The 21,596-nt window shown below is 44.2% G+C and overlaps 1 protein-coding gene across 3 annotated transcripts; it reads left to right on the top strand.

The window, feature by feature from the left end:
* Positions 1-7,352: 7,352 nt before the first annotated feature.
* On the top strand, positions 7,353-20,056 carry RIC8A (RIC8 guanine nucleotide exchange factor A). 3 transcript variants are annotated; one of them, XM_053452526.1, is made up of 11 exons: positions 7,353-7,563; positions 12,197-12,244; positions 14,440-14,532; positions 15,467-16,081; positions 16,931-17,025; positions 17,114-17,264; positions 17,447-17,542; positions 17,908-18,052; positions 18,552-18,696; positions 18,915-19,034; positions 19,251-20,056. In XM_053452526.1, the coding sequence occupies exons 1-11, from the start codon at positions 7,480-7,482 to the stop codon at positions 19,369-19,371; spliced, it is 1,713 nt and encodes a 570-aa protein (XP_053308501.1). In that variant the 5' UTR covers positions 7,353-7,479; the 3' UTR covers positions 19,372-20,056. The 3 variants fall into 3 exon arrangements, with proteins under 3 accessions (XP_053308501.1, XP_053308500.1, XP_053308499.1); XM_053452525.1 differs by lacking the exon at positions 14,440-14,532; XM_053452524.1 differs by lacking the exon at positions 14,440-14,532 and having other exon boundaries at positions 19,248-20,056.
* Positions 20,057-21,596: the final 1,540 nt, after the last annotated feature.

Genomic DNA, 21,596 nt, shown 5'->3' with positions numbered 1-21,596 from the left:
AAATGCCCCGATGAGTTTTGGGGCCTATACTTTATAAGAGCGCCTCAGTGCAAAGTAATAAAGCCCAATGTTGGTGGCCACCATAGATGTTACTTAAGTGGTCTCCAGCCAAGTATGGTGAGCAACAGCATTTTTCCCCAATCTTCGAAGTCTTCAGAGACATAGGAGCCGAGTTTAACATTCGGTACAAAGACCACCTACACTACGTCGTGGGGTACTTGGCATTGTCGAGGGGGCCTGTTGTGGGCCAAAGTAGGCAGTGCTGGGCCATTGATACTCACTCTGGCCCCATGTACCATGAAACCCCAATTTACTTCCCCGCCTAGAGCCTAGTTTCTTTCAAATTAATGAGCCATGGTATGTACGTTTTATTATCAGAACATAAAGCAGACATTTCTTTGTAGAGCCTCGGAGAACATCAAAAATATATATTTCTGATAAAGTACATTTTTATTTATTTTCCTCAGTTATGCATTTGACAATGGAGTTCAGATCACTGGTTCTCATTTTCCTAGTTGTCCTGCAGCTTGTTGCGTCCTCTCCACTTCCATCCAGGTGAGATTTATACCATTTTACCATCGAAGAACACCTCTCCAGTGTCCCTGTTTAGGAGGACCAGTCACTCTTTGGTCTTCAAACCCCTAATGCCCCTCTTTCCTCCTCCGACGCCCCTCTTTCCTCCTCCGACGCCCTTCTTTCCTCCACCGATGCCCCTCTTTTCTAGGAGGTTAGAATGTTTGCTGGGTATGAGGGTATCGCAGGGTTCTACCAGCCTGATCTCTAACCAAAAATGTTGGGTGTTTCAACAGGAACAAGCGTCACGTGGATGGCATGTTCACCAGCGAATTCAGCCGGGCGCGGGGATCAGCTGCCATCCGCAAGTACATTAACTCCGCGCTGGCAGGGAAGCGGTGAGTGCCACAAAGATACAAATTCATCATGAGCTTCATAATTCCTAAAACTGATAAGCGTTTCTGAACCCTCCCCAGAAACTTTTCCTTTAATCATGTAAAACGTGGCCAGGAATACAAAGTTGCCACATGACACAAAAATAACAATCGAAAAAGATTATGTAACTTCATCTGATATCATCAGTTATACTAAATAATACCAATTTCTCGTTATTAACAGAGATACAGAGAACATTTACCAGCCTGACGCCATGATGAATGTTGGACCTGAAGCTACTGCCCAGAAGAAGGCTTTGACCGGGTATAACGCTCTTCCAGAACTTCGGTAAGTGTCTTGCTAACAGAACTACACGGAGTGGGCAATATTTATAAAGAAAAGCTCTAGAACATGTTTCATATTAAACAGTTGGCGTGGGGACCACAGGAATGGTCCTGCTGATGGCTCCACGTTTAGAACCTTGCCCTAAAACCGCTCTTATAATACGGGCTTTTGCGTCATTATTTTATTCGGCATATCACTGATCCATTTTGTGATCCCCAGTTGTGTTCTTTACTTGTTTTGTTCCTCTCCTTGGCTCTACCCACACTGTGTTCGGCAGAGCCAAGGAGTGTGAGTTGCGATTCAAATACAAAATTCTAAATCTGGCAGTGGTTAGTGGAAACCAGTGGTCTCCAGATCTGGTCTCCAAGAAGTCCTCTCCAGAAACTTAACATCTTCCGTGTCCTCTCGTGCCAACACAAGCGGATCAACCAGTTACTTGGTCTTTCTGACAGATCCACCTGTGCTTATTTAAGGTGGAATCAGGCTTTTTTTTGAGGATATCTTGACCTGTTGAAGGGACGGCTAAAAGAACCAGAGTTAGGGACTCGTAAGTCAACAGAAGACCCTTTAATAGAATCCACACATTTAGCATCACGATATTGATCCAAAACGTCACTCATTCAGGTTCCTACGCAGGACAACCTCGACTAAACTCAACCTTCAACTTGTCAACGCCAACGACTCCCAACCCAGTCCTTAAGGCATAAGAACAATTCATTCATTTGTTTTTGTTGGATCTTCCGACTGGAATAGAATGTGGCGGTTACTAAACAGTGCAGTTATTTGCCTCGAGGAGTGGGCCGTCGAGTACCTTTCCGTTCCCGGCCTCCCATCGAGTTGGGATCTGTGCCATTACTGAGCTCTTTAGTAGGTTTTGTGAGTTTGATCGTTTCTAGATCCACTTCTCTCTTCCAGAGAAATAAAGCCAATTTGGTTGAGTTGGAGTATTTTTTCAACTTGACTCAACCCTGTTAGTGAATAGCTGGTTCTCTGTGCTCTTTTTTTTTGCAATTTAACTCAAATAAAGTATTGAATGAGGTCAAGTTAGCAGTTGAGTTGAGTTTAGAGGAGATACGAGTTACTCCATTAAAGCCAACAAACCCTTCACGGAATAGACACTGTCTATAGAACATTCCATCGGGTCAAATACGGATTATTGATGTAATAACAGTTTTTATATAAAATTACATATTCTGGAATTAGGAAGCAGTCTCATCGTCTTCTAATACAGAAGGGATTTTATTTGTAGATGCGTCAATATATTTTGGTTAAATAAACACCAATTCACCATTAAAATGAACCGGTTCTGTGAAATGAAATTAACTCTTCCAATGCTGTTCCCATCGCCTCTCCAGGTCAGAGAATAAGGAGATGGACGGCCAGGATGTGACGGACAGTCAGGTGTGCTCAGCTATCTTGTATCTGCTTAAAACAGCACCATACCAGTCCACGCATATTACACAGGTAATAACAGTGACATCATAGCGACCTATCATAAGCATTATATATAACTGGAATATATCACCCAGGGCAGCAACGATGTTAATGCAGCCCTGAAGTATGCGCTTTTCATAAAGACGTTCTCCCGGTTATTAATGTTCCACGAGTTTTTAATCCATGAATACAGAATAACGCTGCCCTGATTGGCTGCGCGAGGCTTTCTGCTCTCATAGGGTTAAGAACGCCGGGAACTCGGATCTATAGTCTGTCTTGCAGCCTTGTGCCTCCTAATCACACGGGGAGATCCGCCTGTAGTGCTTACGCCTGAGGTCTATGGGGATGGGTATGACGCATAACAAATTAACCCTTTAAAAGGCTGAGACGAGTGCTTGATATCTTGATATTGGGCAATCAGTGCAGGCGTTTGGAGATCGCTTCTATGCGATTATAGCACAGACCAACGAGTGGTAAAATAATGTATACTGTATACGTATAGATAGGTTTTATACGAGAGCCACTCTCCCGGCCCCTCGGCTTTGTTCTGCATCCAGTGATGTAGGGTGCTTGGTTATGACATCATAACCCTATAGTGGATTTATCTGTCCCTCCTCCCCTATCCAGACCACTAGAACACAGGACCACCTACCAATGTGTTTCTGTGATTATTATATCAATAGGATTATAAAAAGGGAGAAAAAAAAAAATATTAATCCCTATAAGGTTATGATGTCATAATGCATCCTCTATATACAAATCCAAACTTCTTATCAGCAATTCAAATTATTACTGTGCTTAAAGTTTCCGGCGTGCGTCTACCTGCAGTGGAAAAAATATCCCTTTACGCAGCAAATAATACGATTATTTTGTGTAAGCAGTACGTCCGGGAAGGAGATAATGTAGCAAAGACGTTAATCTGCGAGGCAGCTATGTTATTCCCCCCCACCTCCGCAGACCGGCCACGTGCCCGACGCTGCCTGTACACGACTCCAGAGGCGACAGGATTATTTCTGAATGAAATCAATGCTCAGTGTCGTGCATCTGCAGATTTATCTAGCAATAAAAGTCTGACTAGGCAGGAGCGTCTAGGGTATATGGTAGTAGATAAGTGGAACAGCCTCCCATCACGTGTGGTAGAGGTTAATAACGCGAGGGGATTTAAACATGCATGGGATAGGCATACGGCTCCTGAATCTAAGACGAGACCAACGACTGATTAAGGAAAACCTGATGTCAAATTCTGTGTTTTCGAGAATTTCATTAAAAAATCTACGTTTTTTTTAATTAAAGTATTTTTTCCCTATTGCGCAGGATTATTAGACGTTTTAATGAAGATTGGACACATTTACGGATGAAGTTTAGTATACGCAGAAGACAAGAATCGTCCAATTTCTCCAACTCATCAAATGAAGACATTCCGGAAGAAATAAATGGGTTTTAATTAAGCAGAATAGCTGACATAGAATGGGGTCACCCAGCCGCGGACTACGAGCTCCTTTTTTTTTTTTTTTTTCTCTAGACTAGTCAATAATAGCTGCACCCGATACAAGTCTTGGTGTCACCATAACGAGTCCGCTAATTACCCGCCCAGCCTTCTACGCGGCGATACAGTCGATATAATTACACTTACAGCTTGTTATTCTATGCCACGGTCAGAAATCTGCCGCCATACTTGTTTGTCTCCTTTAATAAATATGAGATTCTACGTTTATTGTCTCGGATGTCTTCTCTGAGAAGGTCAGTGATCCACTTGGCCAGCTGCACTCCATATTTCAGATGTCAACATGTCCACCTCGGACGGACACCGTTCCCATTTAATTGTACGATTTCCTTAACGCTTTTTACCCACAGTTGTTTAATGTCTCATCTAGACATTCTAGCTCCAGCTGAATAGCAACATCTAGAACCACCACAGAAAGACCACAGCAAGGTTCCTAGAAGGAAGAGGAGATGTCTAGATATCTGGTTATGCGTTTCACAGAGGGTCAATCACTAGAGTCCTCTGTTCTAGAGGAGGACAGATGCCCCCCTTACTCTAGATCGATCTTCATGCTAAACGCTAGGCCACCTCAGGGAGGGGAAGACTTATACGCCGTAGGAGGATGTGACCCTTGGTCAGGCCTAGGTTGGCCTCCGTCTAGAAAGCAATTTGTTTTGTCAATGAGTCTACATGGTGCAACTAAACCCAACGTTCTAAGTGAGGACAAGAGGGGAATAATATCCCACTTCAGAGGGTCTTCACGTTGGTCCACAAGAACGTTCATCAGGACCCCTTCAGCACAGCTGGAATAAGCAATGTCTTTCAGACACCGAAAGCTTATTCAGTTCACCTAAGAAAACTCCAGAGCCAGTTTCTAAATTTGGAGCAATCACCATGGAAACCAAAAGGGATATCCTCCAAATAATGTGTTCGTACCAGGTTTTCTTGCACGTATTATTCCAGGGGGCACAGGGTTTTCATTTTAACCACAGATCCTTTGACTATATGTGAAAAAAAATCTAAATTAGACCTAGACTAGGTAAATAAAACATGAATCCATTTTAAGCTGAATATGGCAGATATATACGGCCTGGGATATACCCGGAATATTCCGGCATAGGGGCTGGTTTTGCTGCCGATCATCTGCATCTCCGTCGCGTTATAATAGAGTGGCAGACGCCGCATCCCTGTCTTTCGGAAAACTATTTCCAGCTGTTCTGTTACCATGGCAATACAAAGTCACCCTGGGAACAGAGCCAGATGTGCCAAGCGCTACAGAGCACACAAACAGAATACGCGGAGATCGCAGAACACAAACAATAAAACACAGGCCTTAACCAAAAAAATTTACCTGGAATCGGACAACAGCATCGGAAGGAGGCAAATATTCTGGTAACATCTGTACATTCATTTCTCCTTAATATGCCTGCGTGTTAATACTATGACATCACACCCAAAACTGCTCTGTGCAGCGCGTTGGAGCTATGACATCATACCCAAGACTGCTCTGGTCCAGCACATTAAAGCTATGAAGTCACACCCAAGCATGCCTTCTCTGGCATGTTGGAGCTATGACATCACACCCAAGCCATTGCGTTGAAGCTGTGAAGTCATACACAAGCATGCCTTGTCTGGTGTGTTAAAGCTATGACATCACACCCAAAACGTGGCTTGTCTGGCACATTGGAGCTATGACATCACACTCAAGCCTGTTCTGTCCAGTGGGTTGACGCTATGAAGTCACACACAAGCATGCCTTGTCTGGTGTATTGGAGCTATGACATCACACTCAAGTGTGCCTGTCCAGCGCATTGGCGCTATGACATCACACCAAATAATGCCTTGTCTGTGTGAATGAGGACCTGCCAGATTTCTGTATCTTTATCAAGGAGTTAACCCCAGTTTTGACACCATTGCCAATATCCCCGGGCCTTGTTTACGCATCAAAATCATATTCCCAAAGTCAGTTATTTTTAGTCCTTAACGCAACTTATAGCATATAAAAAAAACTCATAGTGTCAAAAATATATTTTAAAATTAATAATAATAATAATAATAATGCAGATTTTCCATAGATTTTATACAACTAAAGCACAGTATGTTACAGTTCTTACACCCGGGTATAAGTGCAGTAAACTACCTGTCATTCAGCGCCCCAGCATCTACATTTTATATTTGTGTGCATTAAATATACTTATGTTACAGCGTTCAACGATTAAAACAAACAAAAAAACATTATATATATATATATATATATAACATCTTGGAAACCCACCTTGTGTGCCATGGATGCCTTAATATCATGCTCCCAGCCGTGATCTCACCTGTTGTAAAGGTGGGGCAAGGAGATATATTCAGAATTGATTAGATATTGGTAGGCGTTCCCCACTCAATCCAGGTAAAAGTTACATGAAAAATAGCAAAATAAGTGAAGCGCTATCTGTGGGTAGTTTAGAAAATAATTCCCGTATCCCAAACCCTGCAGAAGGTCCCCATTTCATCAGCTCAGACCCCCCCTGTATACCCAGCGATTACCACCGGCATGTAAACAGCAAGAGCTCACAGGAGAAAAATCAGCTGATTAACCCATTCCCTCCTGGATCAGATAATTGTTACATATACCAGCTGTATGCAATATTTATATCTCCAGCAGAAAAACAAAAAACCCATCAGAGCTGCTGATTTCCAGACAAAGTGGGTCTTTTCTTATGGACAACCTGGCAAGGGTTGCTGCTTGCAGCAGGCACCATGCCTTAGAGCACATGGGATATCGGTGATCAAGCAGGGGATCAAAGCAAGCACTCCAGACCAGGAGCATATTTGCTGCCTGCCCCCCCCCCCCACTGTTGACATTAAATTCGAATGTTATCACTTTTGCTACATTGTATCCCAGAACAGGCAGAGCAACAAATAAACAAAAACAAACCTACATATTGGCTGCTGCCCCTTTAAATGGTGTGAAAACTGTCCAATGGCAGGGTGTATACATTGTAACCCGTATAGAACTAATAACAGGCTATATATACCCATCAGCACCTGCAAACATGAAAGAGATCGGTATCTGAGCCCCCCCGATCTGCCCTGATCCAGACACGCTGTCTGAGATGTGATCCTGCAGACCCTGAGCCATGTATGTGATTGTGAGGCCAGTCCTGGCCCAGGGCTCCTCCCCCCTCCCTCTGATGTCATTGTGCCAGTGAACAGAGGCAGCACTGCCTGCTTTACTTCCTGCAAAACACAGGGCAGGCACCCATTGCATTCACACACACGCGCTTACACACTCACACTCACACTCTGCCTCTCTCTCACCCTCACTCTCCCTGGCAGACATGGATCTGGATGGCATTCTGGAGAAGCTGGAAGCAGGGGAGCAGGAGCTGGTCCAGAAGACCCTGATGGAGTATAATAAGGAGGTAAGGGAGGGATGCTCAGGGCTTATCTATGGGGGGCTTGGGTGGGTGGGACTGTGTGTAATGGATCATCAGATCCTGTCTGCTCACCCCCCCCCCCGGATCTGGAGAGATCTAGCACTTTGAGGGTGAGTGGAGACCTTCTGTGAATGATGTTGCTACATTGTATTTCTGTGTGTGGGTGATACTTGTTATTAATGCATGTGGGTGTCTTCCTAAAGCCCCCCCCCCAGGATTTAAACCTCCCACTGATCGCACATCTGTCCATTTTGGAGACAGCTTGCAGGACAATTAGTAAATTGCAGGATTTCTGCAAATGCTATTTTTTTTTGGGGGGGGGGGGATTATCTGAATATGAAGAGTGGTTCTAATTCTTGGCACATTTTGGGTTAAAAAAGAGATTGTGATAACATGTATAGGAAACAGCCCTAGAAGGTGCAGGCCAGGCAGCCTCTGACATTACAGTTATAGAGGACTATAACTCCCATCATGCTCAGCAAACATCTAGACAGCTCTTCAGCATTACAGTTTTCAAGTAGCTTGGGGCCAAAAAATCACCCCTTGTTAACCCCTAAAGCTGCTTTGGACTGCAACTCCCATCATGGCTGCCTGTGGATAATGGGATTCGCAGTCCACTGTAACAAGACATTGCTTTAATATAACACACAATATATCTTTTTTTTTTATAATTATTTGTACAAAAATGTTACTAAAATACCCTATAATTGGAACCACAGCCCAAAATCGAGCAGTAGCCCGTTGATAGTTTCTAATGGGGTCTCCCTGTGTGATTAATGGACCCCGATCTGCACCTACATAGCTAGAGGGGGATCTATCACTAAATGGCGCGTCGGTAATAAATATGCAATATTCCGATTCTTTAAAAACAATTAGGAATAATAAAGACCCGGATGACTCTTTCCATAAGAAAGGAAGCCGGGCGCAAATTCCATCTCTTATTCATGAGAAACGGCTTTATTCGCCCACGCGTCGCGTTTCACGCGGGAAGAAAGGTCAATATAATAGACATAAAATATTAAAAAGACAAAACAGCGGGTGGCGGATCCACAGCCCGAGGAGGCGCAGTCCCTAAGGAGGAGTGGGGTGGATGGAGGCGCGCATGGCCACGGGAGGAGGGCAGGTGAAAAATAATAAATAGGACTTGGAGCGCCTTTTGGGTGAAAAGAACCCATTTTCATGGCCCTGTCTACCCAATCCCATGTGCGAAACGCGTCGGGCATGTACTATGTTTAATAAACGCACCTTGCCGGGGAGTCCAAGTTGTTCTGCTAGTGGGTGGTCTAACAAGCCCCAGGACTCGAAACGATGCAATATTTCCACTTATCATATGATTTTACTTTTTTTTTTTTTTTTTTTTTACCTAAAATAGCTTTTTTTCTCCTTAACCGTAAATCTGGATCTATTACTATTTGAAAACCCCTTAAAATAAATTTTAAGTGGTTTGAATCACATTTTTTTAAGGGGGGGGTGGCTAAATCAGGACCCTCACCCTCCGTCCCACCTGTGCTTCCCCCGTGTCATAATATCTGTACCCCAGATTGTTCTGATCTGGTACTGCCTGATGAGTGTTGGAGTTTGCATATCATGTTATATGTTTATAATATTTGGGGCCGGAAGCGTGTAATTATACTCTAGATACTATATAGAGTATATTTTGGGTGGTGAAAGGGTTAAACGCCCCCTTTGCCTACCCTTGCTTTCTCCTATTAGTTACGGGGTGGGTGTGTACAGGTTAGGTGGCTTAATCTACTAATCTAAGTCCTGCGGGTCAGCGTTCTACATCTGCTACTCCGCTAAGCAGATCTCGTTTAACCGTTTGTAGCCAGCGCGTCCTCACGTGGAGCGAAACGCGCCGGCCCGGCAGCAAGCGGTTTGCGTTAAAGGATATTAACGGGGGCTCAAGGAAATAGCCAAAGATATCGGGTCACTAGCCACATCCCGCAAGCAAGGTTTCAGTTGGCCAGCCTTATCTTAGATGTGGCCTCCAGGTCACCCCTTGGCCTCAAAAATTAAAAAAAAATCCCTAATTAGTAGACACAAAAATTCCCAGACAAAAACCATGAAGGATTTATATTAATTTCTTAATAAAGGATAAAATGTTCACGTTCGCTTATATCCCCTGATATTAGTAGATTTTGTTTTGGAGATGTTTTGTAGATATTCTTGGATAAAAGGTAGGGGGCTATCAGGGCCGGACTGATGACAATGAGGTGGCCCCCGGCACTTTAAGGCCAGGGCCGCCTGCTGGTGTGTGGATGTTGTTTTGTGCTCGCGTTGCGTGCGGCCGGGTATATCTACCTGCTGGCCACGCGCTGCAGCGTCCGATCTGCCGTTGGAGTGGCCGTCGGCCATTTGCCCAGTGTGCCGGGTGGCTAGTCTGGGCCTGGGGCCTGTAATATATCAGGGACGCTGAAATTAATTTCCTCTCCCCTTCTCCTCGCTGCGCCGTTACGAGGGCCGGTCTCTTACTTAATGAGAGTAACAGGATGGTAAAGCTGCTTTTTTATTGGCCCTAAACCTCTGAGTACTTTAATACGCATCCTGAGGTAGAAGCTGCAGCCCTACAGCTGCCCTCCTCCGCTGTGGTCCAATAATTCTTGCCATTGATTGGCTGCTTGAAGCAGCCAATCGGTGGCATGAAAGCACTCCCATTAAAATTAAAAGGAGCGTTACCCTGACTGGAGGCGAGTACATCACGCGCATGGAGATGTCGGGCCGAACCAGGGGGCACCTGGCGTCTATCGTATGCATTAAATATGATTGGCTGGAGGGTCCCTTTAAATGGGGCAGTTTGCGGAATTTTAGGGCAAGGCAAAGATATATATTTTTTGTATTTAAAGGGCCAGGTTGTTTTTTTGGCCCTATTAGTACCCGCGGCGGGGGCTGGCCAGTAAAGCAGCTTTCCCGGAACGCTGTGTATATATATATACCGGTAAGCGATCACACAAACAGCGTTTAATTATTCCTCCTGGGAGCGCCGGGGTCTCTGGGGAGGCCTTTTAACTCCTGCCTGCCCAGAGTCCGCTGCGGCCTCGCTCTGAGTGATCACTCGTGGTCTTGTGTATATATATATATATATATGATTGCAAAACCAGGAGGAAAAGAGGAAAAAAAACCTATTTGAATTATTTCATACAAAGACATGGGGTTTGTAGCTCCCGACGCCAATTATTTTGTTAAAATAAATAAAAAAATAATAAATAACGCAAATGTTTATCCTTTTTTTCCTCTTGGTTTTATAATGAGATATATATATATAATATATAATAAATATATATAATATGTCGGTATATCGACAGCAGGCAGATGGAGACAGGTCTATTTAATCTTCAAGATTAATGAATTAAATACAATTTGCCAGCAGCTCGGCCCCATTCGGCCCCCATCTGGTCTGCTCGTTTCTCCTTAAGACTCAAACCTTAATCAGTCGTTGGTCTCGTCTTAGATTCAGGAGCCGTATGTCTATCCCATGCATGTTTAAATTCCCTCGCTGTATTACCTTCTACCACTTCTGCTGGGAGGCTGCTCCACTTATCCACCACCTTCTGTGTAAAGTAAAACTTCCTTCCATTCCATCTAAGCCTTTTGCTCTTACATTTCCTCTCCATCCCCCCCTTTCTGGTGCACATGGTAAAGCCATGGTTATAAAATCAATATTTTTGCTGTTAAACAGTAACATAATTCCATAATATAATCGCTTGCTAATCAGTTGCTTGGCCCTCCGGGACTGAAATAATATTACCCGCATTATTATTGATTTATATAGCGCCATCATATTCCGCAGCGCTGTACAAAGGTTCAGGGAAGGAGACTGAATTTAGCTTTTTGATTTATTTGATGTTTTTTTGATGGGAAAAGGGGAAGGTGTATAAACGGCGCTGCTGACCATCCGCAGGGGACTTCCTCTTCTATCGAAAGCGTCTCGCGCATGAGGATTTTCTTTTCTTCTGGGTTTTCTCAGCTGTCCGGAATTCCTTGGTAGTGAAGTCCGAGGAGGGGGTGGGGGTCTCTTCTTGGGGAAACTTCCGCTAATTTGCATTTCTACACTTTGGAGGAAAGCACCTTCATGCTAAAAAAATAATAATAATAAATAATAATAATAAAAAATGATTCTTGTGGGGGTTTTTTTAACCAATTTTGAGAATTTTCACATATGGGAAGTGCGGCTTTTACACCAAAATGCATCACTCCCGAAAAATCACTGGGATCACTTATTTGTCACATGATGCAGACGCATGCACGGATAGGTTGTTGCCATATAAACGGAAAACGCTTCTTAAAAATGTTGCCACGGTGTAATTAACCCCTCGGCGGAAGATCTGCTAAAGTTTATTTGCTTCATCTGCTAGACGATGTAATTAATGTTTTCTAAAACAAAAATTCTCACTTTATTTGTTAAAAAATACTTTCTTTAGTAGTTTTTATGTGAGCAGAAATGTATTAATATAACATAGCATCTTAACATTAATAATGGCAAGTATCATATTATTGTAAATGTATTATTTATTATTATTACTAATAATAATACTATTTTATTAACAATACTAATTATTATTGTTTATTTTGTTTAAGCCAAAATGTAACATTTTTCTTTTTTTTTCTTTTTTTCCCCCAGAATTCACAGTGTTTTTTCTTTAATGCAGAACAGAGGGAGCAGCGTAAGGTGAGCTTCTATCTTATTTCCCGCTCTTTCTTACGGTTTGAGTCTTTTACAGCAGGAAGGACGGGCAGGCCGTATGGGGCCGAATGGGGCCGATCTGCCGGCAGGTTCTATGACCCACTTATCCCACCCCGTGAGAATGCTCTATGAGAAACAAACACTTGAAATTAAATGGATTCATCCCATAGATTTCACTGAACCCCCTATAGGGCGACCATATCCGGGGATGCTTATAGTAAAGATATAATGCGGGGCTGCGTTAAAACCCTGTCATTAGATGTTTTATAAGAGAACCTTGTTAAAAGAGCCTCCTGGTCTCCTTGGTCTTCACACTGGGTGAAGCACTAAGGTCCCCTCCAAACTCACTGCCCTGACCCCGCACACCCTATTCCGAGACCCTCGCCCTAATACTCTCTGATCCTTTACCCTTCAACATTTTAAAGTGTTTGCAGCCGATGGAATCGTAATCCATGGCTATCGTTATTCCTTCACCGTTTCTTCCCCTGCCCGGGGCAGATCCGAGGCCCAGATGGATGTTGTGGCCGAAATAGTATCTGTTTGTAATCGCTGTGGAGTCTTCTCTTTCCTCCCCGGCGGGTCCTGGTGTAACAATGCTAATGGCCTTGAATGTCTGTTGACTCTTCTTTTTTTTTTATTTATTGCTGTTTTACATCTGAACGGCAGCGACAAGAGCTGGAAGAGGTAACTTGGTGTATTAGGCGCAGAAAGTAGAGGCTTCTTCTTCCCTAATGCTTAGACCTAGTCTAATTAGCGTGTGAATGAGAGGGCCTTCATCTAGGGCCATACTGGTGATCACGAGGCGCCCCTGCTGAGTACGGGGCACCGACGGGCGTTTGCCGTCGGTGTCTGATGGCCGGTCTGGGTCCCTCTTAATCCATCCCACGGACTTCACTATGCATTTTAAAGAGTCATCTCTAGCTTGCGTCTCCTACAGCGAGGGCTAGGATGGTCTAGGATGGTCTAGGATGGTCCTCTCAATACATTAAGTCAGTGAGATGTCTTGAAAGCCACCCTACTGATGAGTTTAGACGTTACGGGTGCCTGTTTTGGTACAACCTGGTCAGCCCTTCATAAAACTTCAATCTCCCGGCATAGTGAATAAATTATTTTAATGGTCATACCGTCTCCGACAGAGGATTTTGGAGCAGGACACTTGTGGCATGTGTATCTAGGGCAAATGTAAATCAAAGCAAATTAGTCATTGAGAGAAACGGGATGAGAGGCTTGGTGTGTTTTATCTTCGCCCGCCTTGCCGAGTCCTTTTGCTATAGTAGCAGCTGTTTCCAAGCGGACCGTTAGAAAGCGCCATGTCAGATGCCCCATGTCAGATGCCTGCCCATTCCCCTGAGGATGATGCCCCATGGTGCTTGGAAGGCAATGCGCTGACAAATGATATAATTACTTCCTTCTCAAACATGGTGAAGTTGATGACATCACATTCTAACTAAATAGACATTAATATGTAGTTGTCCCTCTTTGCAGCTCTAACAGCTTCCACTCTTCTGGGAAGGCGTTCCACCAGATTCCACTGATGTTGGACGAGACGCCCGGCTCACAATCTCCATTCCAGTTCATCCCAAAGGTGTTGGATGAGGTTGAGGTCGGGGCTCTGTGCGGCCGGTCAAGTTCTTCCTCACCAAACTCATCCAACCATATCTTAATTGACCTTGCTTTGTGCACCGCTATATGGACAAAAGTATTGGGACAGACCTCTTAATTATTGAAATCAGGGTTAAACTTTGTGTTAACAGTTTGGGGAAGGCCCTTTTCTATTCCAGCATGACTGTCCATAAAGACATGGTTGGATGAGTTTGGTGTGGAAGAACTGACCTCAACCCCATCAAACACCTTTGAGATGAACTTGAGCAGTGTGTGTGAGCCGGGCGTCTCGTCCAACATCAGTGCCTGACCTCACAAACGCTCTACAATCAGTCTTTTCTATCTTTTCTATCACTGATGGATCCCACTGAAGTGTTATATGCTTATAGACTCATATATTGTACCCCAGCATAGTAATGCCTTTAGATGGACTTTAGTATTCAGTAGTGTTCCTGTAGCCTGTTCCTTACCCGTCCGTCTGTCCCGTGTGAGCCATTTCTGTTTTGTATTAGTGCCCCACCGTGTTCCTCCGTTTTTTTTTTCCCATCTTTCATCTTCACTCCATCATGCCTCTTTAGTTCAAGAAAAAGAAATTCCGGGACTGGGTCGCCAAATCTGACTCTGACTATGATTCTGATTACTCAGATGATCAGGAGGTCAAGATGCGAGAGGTGAGATTGGACAAACCAAAGTGAAAAGGCGTTCCAAGCCAGTGTCTCTGTCCTACTCCACGTAGTGAAATCTGGTGATTTATACCTAGATCAGTGTTGCTCCATCTTTTCCTAAGATCGCACATATTCGCAAATACCCCAATATGAAAGCCTTCATGCCAAATACTTTGATGGAAGACCTTAAAGCTGGGGTCTCCACTCCTTGCTCAGCCACCATTTGGAGTAACCCTGAGATTCCATTTAGTCCATGTTGATTTTTGTTTTTGACCATCTGTCACCTCTGTCCTTCTCACTCACGGTCAGTCTGTTCTTAAAACCCTGTGTGCGTCGATGTCATTATGAAAGCACTAAGAATATCTGCAATAGATCTAATTCTAGGTTTCTAGAACAAATGGAGGTCAAAAACGTATTTCTATTATTCCGAGAAGGGCCATACTTTTTGCTCGGGAGAATACGGAATTTCTCAGGCACGGACTAGTTATTAAATTTCCCCGGGTTCCTCGCTTTTGGCCGAAATGGACTTTTCGTATCCCTTGCACTGGGAACCGGCCGTGTGTTTTGAGTACAGAGAAATAAGAGGTAGTGGTAATGGGGGCATCACAATTTGGAAGCTGCACCTCTTGCATTTCAGGTCCATATGTAGGATAACAGAAGTATTGCTCGGTGAGGTACGATGCCCACTTTTGGAGTATTAGAAAAACTGTAAAATTGTAGTGGGATTAATGAGGAGCAGGTCCACGTCCAGTCACCTCTGGAGGTCAATATCTCATGGTAGGTCAATGTGTCTCATGGTAGGTGGTGAAAGAGGTCTGCTCAAGGTGTAGCAGAGACCTCATTGGGCCTTAGCAGCTAATATTTTTGGAACATGGGTTTGGGCAGTTCCGATTGATTATTTACACTCTTGTAAATTAGCTCATTGTTGTTTGCTTTCCAGAAACTTGGAGAGATGGTAATAAAGATCTTGGAACGAGACCTGCAGCCTTCTTGTCAGGTGGTCTGCTTGGAAACTATCCGCATTTTATCTCGGGACAAGCACGGCTTGTCCTCCTTCACCACCCCTTCAGCAATGCACATCCTCGCTCAGTACGCGGGGCTGGACTATTCAGAAGAGGTCGAAGTTCCACGTATCCCAGACAGCGAGAGCGTCGTTGAAGCGCTGAAGGGACTGTGCAACATCATATATAACAGCGTGGAAGCCCAGGAGATGGCCAAGGAGCTGCGTCTGGTGCGTGGCCTAGCTCGACGTCTAAAGCTATATAATGAAACCCGGTCGTCCCACGAGAGCAAGTTCTTCGACCTTCGACTTCTCTTCCTCCTCACTGCTCTGAGGGTGGATGTGCGGAGACAGCTGGCCCAAGAGCTCAGGGGTGTGAGTCTCCTAACCGATGCCTTGGAAAGTACCCTGGCACTGAAGTGGTCTGATATTTACGAGGTGGTGACAGACCGTCTCGCTCCTCCTCTGGGCAAAGAGGAGACGGAGAGGGTTATGGAAATCCTGAAGACCCTCTTCAACATCACCTTTGACATCAGCCGCAGAGAGGTAGACGAGGTAAGGGTCTGGGGAAAGGCATTCTAGAGAGAATACTTCACTGAGAACGTCTTTGTGGGTGGTGTGAAAGGAATATTTTACTCTGTTCTGTAAGAATCTTTAGCTCAAAGAGACTCTTATTTTTGTGTAGAAAGTGATGTATAATTCCGGAGTATCTGTTTGTGAACGGCTATCCCAGATATCTTTAATAACGTAATCTTCAATACTTAAACTGGAAGGTAGTTTAACTGCCCTTTCTGTAACATAGTGAAGCCTCTCCAGGGTTGGAGGTGATTCCATATAATATGTTCTCCACGTGCTGTTGAGTAGCGTGTGTGTTAACCTCCTGGCTGGGTTGAGTTATATCCTTTTCTGTTCCAAAACTTTTTCTCTGTTCTTAATCTCTTGGTCTAGCTCTGGAACTCTCAGCATTCTCTAGTCTTGAGAAGACTAAGTAACACTCACCGCTATGGAAGCGAATCCACGTCTTATACCTTTAATGATACATTAAAATACCCTTACGGTTAAAAATATTAAATATAAAATATTATGAGGTTTATTATCTCTTAAGGACAATGGGCAGTCCCTTAACCCATTGAAAACAATGCATTTTGAGTACGGGCTTTGTCATTAAGGGGTTAATGATGTCGACTAAAGACTGTCTTCTCTTGGACCAATATGACTGTGTCCATTTTCTTTATAACAATTCTGAATTTAATCAACCAAATTCGCTTTTATTAAAGAATTTCCATGACCTGTTTTAAGGGAAGAACCCCTGTTTTTTTGTTGACATCGAGGATTAGACTGCTCCGCAGATTCTCTAATTATTCTGACCGCTTCCGGTAATCTCCTTTCCTCTATTCCGTGCAGGAAGACGCTGCTCTCTATCGCCACCTGGCAGCTATCCTCAGGCACTGCTTGCTCCGGCAGAGCGATGGGGAGGACCGAACAGAAGAGTTTCATGGGTGAGTTATTAGGTGGAAGACCCCTAGGAGACTTAGAACAGTGTGGTCTTCTTCTCGACGAAGACATTAAACCACTTGTTGTTTACAGACACACCGTGAACCTTCTGGTTAACCTACCCCTCATGTGCCTCGATGTTCTGCTGACCCCCAAAGTAGAGCATGGCTCGGTGGAGTACATGGGAATGAACATGGACACGGTAGAAGTCCTCCTACAGTTCCTCGACAGAAGACTGGACAGGGTGAGTCGCCTCCCAATAAAATGTAACTTAATTAAACTTGTTAATTTAAGTCAACTCCCAGAAGATAAACAAGCGAGAACAATTAATGACTTTTTCCCTACACGGGATAATGGGATATAATAATATGAGGTTACTCTTATAAATCACACATGATTTCTCAATATGAATTTTTGTTACGACAGGGTCACAAGTTACGGGAAACATTAACGCCCGTCCTAAACCTGCTCACGGAAAGTTCACGAGTTCATCGCGAGACGCGAAAGTTCCTCCGCGCAAAGGTAAGACCTTAACATTGAACTGGAGATCCCAGTAATGCCAAACGAAACAACAAGTTAGGAAGCACCTTGGAGCCGCTTCTTCCAACATTCTTAGTACTGAATCTTAAACTGTGAATCCTTCCATCCCAGAGTCTTCTGACATTCCTTCATGGTTGCATATATCTATTGTAGTCCTTATGATATTCCATATAAACTCATATTGAGGTTCCTCGATACACATCATACATGTCTCCTCCAAAGTGTTTCTTGCATGTTTGCCTGATGTCCATGCAGACAACATCCAACGTACGTAGCTGTGCATCTGGCTTTCCCCTTATAAGCTTCATGGCTGCTATAATGGTAAGTTATGGGTTATTTCGTTGCAGGTTCTTCCACCTCTGAGAGATGTGAAAAATCGCCCGGAAGTGGGTAACACGCTGCGCAATAAGCTGGTGCGACTGATGACGCACGTCGATACAGACGTGAAGCATTGTGCCGCCGAGTTCCTGTTTGTCCTTTGCAAGGAAAACGGTGAGTGAGGACTGGGGACGTTCTACCTTTCTCCTGCTGGAGGGAGATATTGTGCGGGACAGTGGTGAGCAGAGCTCGGGGGATGGAATCATTAGTAGAAGAATGAGATTGAAATAACGTGTCGGGTACAAAAGTGATATAGAGAAGACAACTTAATAATGACTCGGGAAATAAAACCTGTATGGCGCTCAAGTGATATGGAGAAGACAATGTGGGGTCATCATTTGTGACCAGAACGTCTTTTGTTCTAGAGTGAAGTGGAGAAGACTCTAGTTAATGATAAAACTAGTAGGACAAGAAGCTTTGGGGTCCTTAAACGTGCTGTTTATGGAAAATAAGTAATATTATTATTGGTGAATCCTTAGATGTGACGTCCGTACACAAACTTATAGTCTGGCTCAGTATCCACGTTTACCTTTCGCTAGTCCCTCTCGAGGTTCTAAGTGATCTGCTGTACTTGCGCTTTAACGTCTGACTCGTTGTCCTTCCTCGAATGCAGTGTCTCGTTTCGTGAAATATACGGGCTACGGCAATGCGGCCGGCTTGCTTGCTGCACGTGGACTCCTGGCAGGCGGACGAGGGGAAGGTCATTACTCAGAAGACGAGGACACCGATACAGAAGAGTACAGAGAAGCCAAACCCAAGTAAGTCGGGAAAACTCTGTGGACCTCAAGCTGATTTCACAAAAGCTTCAGTTGCGAACTTTCAAAAATTCGTGGTTCACAATTCAACTCTCCACCGGAATGTTCATTTCCGATATCTTGGGTAGAAATAATTAGGATTATAAAGGGGTCTTAATTTCTTCAGGTGCCCCCCCCAAAACCCAAACTATTTATGTTCTTTTCTTTTTTTGTTGTTGCAGCATTAACCCTGTGACTGGCCGTGTAGAAGAAAAGCAACCCAACCCAATGGACGGAATGACAGAAGAACAGAAGGAGTACGAGGCCATGAAGCTAGTCAGTATGTTTGACAAATTATCCAGGTGAGCTACAGCGAAATATTGTACTTCTCCTTAAAACCCGTTCTGGATAACCCTCGGCTCTAGATGAAGTACAATCTATCTCCGACGACGGGCGTGATTCTTGAATAACCGTTGGAGATGTCGCTTTCCACGTAACCCGTGGTCATAGACGTTATTGTTTATGTCCTTAAAGTACCGAAATAACGGCATTGTGTTTCCTTCTACTTTCCGAAGCAGGGAACAGATCATCCAGCCGATGGGGGTAACGTCCGACGGTAGATTAGAAGCTCTGGATGAGGCCGCGCAGAAGATGCTGCAACAACAAGAGTCATCGGACTTGGAGTCCGACTCGGACTAAAGAATTCTCCAGAAGAGGTCAAATCCAGAACCTGAGCCAAGCACAAGCCGAGACCGGAGAGAGAGAGAGCGTACAACAAACTCTTACCCAGACACTGCACACATAAGGAAAAATAATCTAGACTGCTGTAGATGTATTTGAGAGACCTCGGCTATAGAGCAGTCAACAGGACACCAGTAGCATTAAAGGCTCGTTTAGGGGACAACCCCAAGAAACAGAGACTGAAAGGTCTTACACGCCGAGACCTAGCATTGAATATTATCTTCACTGCTTCGTAGACATGTCTCTACATAGAAGGCCTTCTCAATCAGAGAACGTGTTAGCAGTTTGATCTTAGATATGAAGGACAGAGAGGTCACTCGAAAAGAACACTTGGTCCAGAAGACTCGACCTTTGGTGTAGCGCTACTTGGACTCGGTCGTTCCAACTTTATGTTCGTTGGCAGGCGATATGGGTCCAGCTCATCAAGATCTTCCTTTTCAATGATTTTTAGATCTTTGTTTTTTCTTCTTCTTCTTCATGTTTCGGAGAAGCCGTTGCGTGGAATTTCGGGAGTTGTATAGAACGATGCCCTGGTAGAGGGGAGTGTACCGTTTCCTTGCTGTAATCGTGCATTCCGGTAAAACCTGTTAGACAGCCTGCTTCAAAAAGAAAAAATAAATAAATAATAAATCAAAAAAAAAAATTTATAGCCTCAGACGGTGATTCTGGCACAAAAACCAAATAGTTCTTGGCGTAAAACGTAGCTACGGGTTTATAATTCAGTCACCTTGTTATATCAGATGAATAACACGTGGATGCTTGGAGGGTATGACAGCATTCCAATCATAGCGCACATAGATACGAATAAGCCAACGCAGCACAAGGCTGTTGAGACAGATCGTGGCTACAGCGGGGTTTATGGCCTCTCTCACCCTGAGAATGAAGAGAGTTGGTCAACGATAGTCATAGACCTTGGTCATCAGATGATTCCATTGAAATGAGTTCTACCTGGATGGAGTGAGTTCAATCAAGACAACTCATAATTGATGAAATATATGACGTCACACAGAACTACAGCTTGTAGCATCAGGATACTGCTGGATGTCTGGTTGTCCTGTGAGAAGCTGGTAGTTAAGTGGAACAGCTCCCCAGTAGAAGTGGTAGAGGGTAATACAGTGAGGGGATTAAACATGCATGGGATAGACATACGGCTCCTGAATCTAAGACGAGACCGACGACTGATTGAGTTTTGGGTCTGATTGAGTTTCGGGGGCCGAATGGGTCTGATCTGTTGTCATATTGTCTGAGCGGATGAGAACATGATTTTAGAACCATTATAAATGTATAAGACATGGTTTGTGTGATCTGCGGAGCTCCCTCGTTGACAGCAGGCAGGGTCTTCTTCCGGTTCCATCCTTCCGATGGCTCAGGGTTAGGAATGGTCTCCGGGTTCTGCGTATGCACAGAGCTTGCATGAGTCTTCTCGTAGTTAACTGTTTTTTTGTAACAATGTGATGCTCTCCTCCAACGATGCCTTAAGGGGAGAGCTCATTCATCACGGCTGTCAAGGTGAACTTCAGCTTCACCTAAACACTTCTGCACTTCACCTAAAGCAGATTATTTTTTTTATCGCTGAACCTGGCTTGGGTCCCACTCCCCGATTCCCTTGTGTCTTCGGGGAATTCACTTCAATCGTGGCTGAGACAGGGATAATTAATTGGATTATAATAGTGGTAGCTGGCAGGTACCACACCAGCTGTTGCTGATCTATAACTCCTATCATCCTCAGCTAACACTTGATTGGACGCAGATTGACAGTCATTGGCTTATAACTAGATGTAGACTGACTGTCGGCCACACTGGACCTGGTGGGTGCCGGACCGTGCCCCCCATCTCCCAAGTGTAGCGTGTGGTTGCACTCTTGTAGTTTACCGTCCACTAGCCTTAAAGGGCCAGAGTCGATTTAATCAATCGCGCACTATTTACAGTCAGCAGCATATTTAGAACCATTAGACGGGTTACAGGTCACCCCTGTGATTTGAGCTCTGTGTTTCCTTCTTGCACCAATGTACATGTAGATCACAGGGGTTAACAGCTTTTAACAATTAACCTAATGTTTACTGCAAGACAGTAAGAATGAAATGGTAATTCAAGCAGTGGCCACAAGAGGGCAACATACCGCTTATTTCCCCATCACTTGGATACGCAGCCAGTCCCTGGTGCAGCGCGCGGCCGTAAGGGGT

The sequence above is a fragment of the Spea bombifrons genome, chromosome 12 (assembly GCF_027358695.1).
Source record: "Spea bombifrons isolate aSpeBom1 chromosome 12, aSpeBom1.2.pri, whole genome shotgun sequence".
In the NCBI taxonomy this organism is placed as follows: Eukaryota; Metazoa; Chordata; class Amphibia; order Anura; family Pelobatidae; genus Spea; species Spea bombifrons.
The sequence above is the reverse complement of the archived record's forward strand: the minus strand, read 5'-3'. Positions and strand labels throughout refer to the sequence as shown.